The sequence below is a fragment of the Eleutherodactylus coqui genome, chromosome 10 (assembly GCF_035609145.1).
Source record: "Eleutherodactylus coqui strain aEleCoq1 chromosome 10, aEleCoq1.hap1, whole genome shotgun sequence".
Lineage (NCBI taxonomy): Eukaryota > Metazoa > Chordata > Amphibia > Anura > Eleutherodactylidae > Eleutherodactylus > Eleutherodactylus coqui.
Genome location: NC_089846.1, coordinates 22,432,039 through 22,437,650, shown reverse-complemented (window position 1 = coordinate 22,437,650; position 5,612 = coordinate 22,432,039). Strand labels below are relative to the sequence as shown.

Below are 5,612 nucleotides of genomic sequence, written 5' to 3'. Positions count from 1 at the left end.
TGCAATTGTGTGTTTTGTTCTTTACTTGGGAAGTGGCGTCCTGTGAGGGATGGGGCTGTCGTCCTGTGAGGGATAGGGCTGTTATCCCGGATGTCCCCTCTTCCCAGTGTGGGCAGGAAACTTGAAACCCAAATTCTTGCTTTTATTGAATTTGAAGTTGCCCCTTAATATCCTCACAGAATTTGGGAATACAAGTTTATAACCATCTGTGATGCTCTCACCACAGGCCGAATACCCTACAGCCATGAAGTACTATGTCAATCCAAGTCAGCCTATTACTAACCCTACAATGGTGATCTGGAGGAAGGGGAAAAAAAAAACAATGAGGTCCATTTTAGGGAAAAATTCCTGCCCAACTCCAATCAGAATAACAGACTCGCCTGACGTTATTAGTGATACAACATATATTGTATCGCTCAAGAAAGGCGTTGAGGACCCTCTTGTACTCTTATCAAATCTGCCATCACCACGTCCTCAGGCAGATAGAGCAGTGAGACTGTGGAACTTACAGTAAAGAACCACCTTCTATGTCGGTGTAGAAACCTCCTTTCCTCTAGAGGTAGTGGACGCCCCCTTGTTACAGTCACAGTCCTGGGTATAAATAGATGATGGGAGAGATCTCTGTATTGTCCCCTGATATATTTGTACATAGTTATTAGCTCGCCCCTCAGCTGTGGGTTTTTTTTTTATTAAAGCTAAATAATCCCAGTTTTGATAACTTCTCTGGGTATTTTAGTCCACTCATTTCAATTATTACTTTAGTTGCCCACCTTTGTACCCGCTCAAGCTCTGATACGTCCTTCAGTCCCGGTGCCCAAAACTGTCCACAGTATTCCATGTGTGGTCTGACCAGTGACTTGTGAAGAGGAAGAACAATGTTCTCGTCATGGACTCCTAGACCTCTTCTGATGCGCCCCATGATCCTATTTGCTTTGGCAGCAGCTGCCTGACACTGGTTTCTCCAATAACTGTTAAGGTTTCATGGCAAGATGGACTATCTGACAGATCTGGGAGAGAGATGGTTTAGAATCCTGGTTCTCCCTGGTTCTCTTCCCCCCCCCCCCCCCCTGTTTATACTGACTGAGAAGTCTCTCATGAGCTGAAATGAAGCGACTAATAAGTGATTTCTCGCTCAGTACCCCATCGGGGTCGACTGTCAAAATTGCTTGTTTGAGCAATTCTTTTAGCTGATAATTCGCCCGTGTAAAAGAACCCTAAATATTTACTTGTCCCTTCCATGAACAGAAGCCGATAATACATCCAATATTAAACGTATCATATACAAGATTACGGTTTTCTCTTACTGAGACTACTCCCATTTTGCTGGCTAAGGCCTCTCGCATCTGCGCTTTTACCGTGGCGTTCTAAAAGCCGCGGTATAACGCTCCCATTGATTTTAACGGGGCCGTGATTTTGGAGTACAGTCAGCTCTATTTTACTGATGATGATGGGGTGCGCTAAATCCCTGCATCCAAAAACCAAAGTAAAAAAAAGCGGCATTTCGCAGACATGTGTGAGGGTGGCCTAACACCGTACCAAACTTTTTTTTTTTACTACCTAGCTGTGACTACTTTGGGGCAACACGAAAAGCGGAGGAGGGAGCAGAGGACACCTTTTGGGGCACATTGTGGTAGCATTCATAAAACCACTGCAAAAAAAAAAATGCATTTACTGGGACCTCTACGCCAACCTCACATCCGGACGGGCATTGTGAACCAGGCCTGTGCGTCGTGGCGCTTGCTCTGGAGTATAGCGATACTAGATATAAACCGTTGTATTCATTTATATATTTATTATAAATCTCTTTAGCAAATCTTGAGCAGTTCCAGCGACTTACAGAGTACATCCCCCCCGGATCGGACATGTATGGACGGTGGAGTCACTGATCCGCTCCCTCTTCTTGCGTCTGCAGATTGTCCTTTGCTTAAGAACGCGTTACAATTCAACAAGAGAAAAAGAAATCAATGCAAATATCTTGTAGCACAAGTGCGAGGAGCGGGTTATAGAGCAAGCCGCTGGAGATGGTTAGCTCTTGGGGGCAGAGTTGGGTTAGTGTTCAAAAGCGGCTATGCTGAGTTTGTAGTCCCAGAATAGCTGAAGAGACAACTGGCGAGGGCGATATCACACTTGGCATCCATGTGAAACATCACTGCAGGGATGAAGGGAGGCACAGCCGCCGCAGAGGATTGCGGAGTTCCCCCATTACTTTCAATGGGGATAGGGCTGCTGCTGCCCCTGCCAGCCCCGTTGAAAACAATGGGCGATATCAACACTGTGCCATGCCGGAAACCATTGCTAATGTGAATAAACCCCTTCGAAAGAATGAGTTTCATATTTGTGCATCTTGTACTACCCAAATCTCACCAATGTGAAGGAACCCTTAAGCATCCCCCCATTTGTCTTAGTCTTCTCATTCCTAACGCGGACCCCTCTTATAAAGATTTCTCCTTTTTGAGAGAAGGCTTTTTCGAAGACCTCAACAAACCAGAGCAAGCAGCGGCCATTGTGGCAGATTAATTACGACTAGTTCTTAATAGGCTTGATGCCATGGAAGGCCACTGGGCTACCATGAAAATCATCAGCACCCCACCGTAGTCTCTGCCAGCTGGTCAGCAGGGGTTAAATGGCTTTGATCACAACTGTTGAGGGCAGCATCTGCTGTTTTATAAGGTGCGCATCTGCTGAAAACGATCTGTACCAACCTATGACATATAATTATGTCATAGGTCAGAAAGGGGGTTAATAAATTTGATATCTTATGACCACTTTAAGCCTGAAACTAAATCTATGCCCATGGGCAGGTGGAGATCGGCACCTTTCTCTAGTTTAAAGCGATCCTCTAGTCCTGGACAAACAAAGATGGCCGCACCGCTTCTCTGACTAGCTCATATACATTGCATGTTAGTATACATCAGTAATCTAAGATGCTCACATGGGCAGCACTGACCAATCAAAGCAGACTGTGGGGTCTTAAGACTCCTAATGAGTAGTGTGCATCAGGTAGACAGAAGAGCAGTGCGGCCATCTTTGTTTGGCCCCCCAAATACTTCAAAAGTCACAAACGTGGTGTGCAACTTCACCATAAGGGTGACTACCCACTACAGTTCTTTTTCAGTTTACCGCGAAATCGCGATTTTGCACGATCACAATTTTAACATTACGGCTGCATTCACACAGGGCGGATTTGCCGCGGAAATTCTGCGCGGAATTTTGCCGTGGCAAACCCGCCTGCGGCCACTACTCTCGGAATTTCTCAGAAATCTCGTCCACACGGGACGGCCAATCCTCTGCGGTAAGTCCGGCGACCGCAGCCGCGGCTTCAGAAGATGCAGCATGTCTATTTGTTTATTTCCGCCGCGGCCGCGCTCTCCTCTATGGGAGCGCCGGCCGCAGCAGAAGAGCGAGTGGCCGGGCCGCTTCAAAGCCGCCGAGGGTTTTTCCACGGCAGTTCTCCCGGCGGAAATCTCGCGGTTTCGGCTGCGGCCAATCCGCGGGATTTCCGGCAGGAATACGCCTAGTGTGACCCCAGCCTAACAAGTCCCATAGACCCCTGGAGAAAAAAAAAAACTGTGAATTTTACAGTGAAAAAGAACTGTAGTGGGCAGTCACCCTAAAGTGGTGCCAAGTGTTTGAGAAATTCGCATCGTTTCCCATCTGTCATTCATCACATATCTTCCATCTCCACTTCCCCACTGTCATTGTAAAGGGATTCTATAAGATCAGTAAAACATGGTGCTTTCTCCCCAAACCAGCGCTATTCTTATCCTTAGGTCACTATCACACAGCCATGAAAATCGCACAAGATTTGTACGTTGCGAAATGCGCAAATCTTGCAGAATATGAACTCCATTCTTCTGAAGGGGGTCATATAAATGAGCGATTTTTCTTTGTTTTTGCGCAGCACCGTGGGCGGTGTTTCCATATGGACGCAGCGTGACTCTTTAACCTGCTCCGCGCACGCTCTCCGATTCATCCCTAGGAGATTGCACGCACAAAGTAGGCTGAACAGAGCTATGCTGTGTGCATGCAGGGGACACTGCGAGCATGAAATACCACTTCCCAGACTCCCCGTTCCCAGATCTTTTGAGTCCCATGACGTAGTTTATAGGGCTCCAAAGTCATAAAGGGTTCCCTTTTAAGGACAACCCATGGACAAGAAGGGGGACATTTTTTTAAAGAAAGCAGCAATGTTTTTCTAACCCTGGACAACCCCTTTAGTACCTCCATAAGGTGCAAGTCATGAACACAGACCATGTGGGTCCATACTGGTCACCTTCTAACCCTCTTGTATCAACCACTTCCGGCCCCTTTATGATCATATATTTGTTTCCAGTGTGAAGAAATGGGAAAATCCATAGAAAAAAAAGTTGATTCGACTTTCATCAACTTTCCCTCTGTACATGTAGATTTCACACAAGCACCAGTAAACAAACGCCGATCATCCAAAATCAGTAAACAATAAGTTTGTGTTTGATCGTCGTTAACTCAGAACACCCCAAAACGAGTTTCATGTAGCTAAGTGATAAAATCAACACTCACATTTATATAAAAATCAGAGTTATTACTGGGGAGACTTCTGAACAAGAGCAGAGGGAGAAATGGAGGTTCTGCAAGCAATCCAACTGGTGCTTTGAGCAGCCAAACAGCGGGTTGCTATGGGCAGCACCTCCACTTTTTCCCTGTACCAGTGTTAAAGGGGTTTGTCCAGTTGTAAACCACTGATGGCCTATCCTCAGGACAAGTCATTAATAGTAGATCGGTGGTCAGGACCCGCCACTGATCAGCTGTTTGCCAGGCCAGTGCGCTGAGCTGACTTTTGCAGGAAGCAGACAGCTCCATTCCTAGTGTAATGACCAGGCTTGGCACTGCAGGCCAAATTCCTATTCATTGGGAACTTGGCCTGCAATACCAAGCGTGGCCACTACAGTAAGGCCGGCTGCAGAAGGACGCAAGAGTGGAGCCGTCTGCTTCCTGCAAAAATCAGTTCGCTGCACGAGCTTGCTGGCTTTGCAGAAGAGCTGATCAACAAGGGTCCGAGGCAAACGAACCCGCCGATCTATTCCTGATTGATTACCTATCCTAAGGACAGGTCATCAATAGCTTACAACTAGACACCCCTTTAGCAAGTCTCGCTGTTCTCTCTCTTCACGAGTTCCTTGGAGTTAGTAAACCTTGATTGAATGTGATTATTATGTAGACCGACAGCTAGTCCCAAGAGCAGAGGGCACCATATTTGGCTGTGTAGTCTCCTGCTGGTGCCCACTCTTGCCTGTATCCGGTTAACGCGCCATACGTATGTGGTTAAAGTCTCCAGCCTGGTGTATAAGTTAGAGCTTGGCCTTGGGGGTGCTCTGTATCAGCTGTTGCATATCACTCAGAGCCCGCTCCAAATAATGGACCATCCTGGCTGCGTTGGTCTCAGCACAGCTGTTATAGGCCGATACAGAGAAGTTGATGTGATTTTCCATGGGGTTGTAGCAGACGCCGTAGCCATCGGGCACCACCGGGCCGAAGCACATGACACAGTCTGTTTTTGCAGGCACCTGCAAACAATACGCTGTCAGTCATACAACAGATTATGTAACTTTGATGTAGTATGGAGAGAAGAGCTA

General features: G+C 46.9%; 1 protein-coding gene across 1 annotated transcript in view; it reads right to left on the bottom strand.

Moving 5' to 3' along the window:
* Positions 1 to 1,771: 1,771 nt before the first annotated feature.
* Positions 1,772 to 5,612, bottom strand: part of CRAT (carnitine O-acetyltransferase) — a 36,559-nt gene continuing 32,718 nt past the window's right edge. Inside the window, exon 14 of the mRNA XM_066580539.1 lies at positions 1,772 to 5,543. Coding sequence (XP_066436636.1) covers positions 5,328 to 5,543 — 216 coding nt within the window. The 3' untranslated portion in view covers positions 1,772 to 5,327. The remainder of the gene's footprint in view (positions 5,544 to 5,612) is intronic.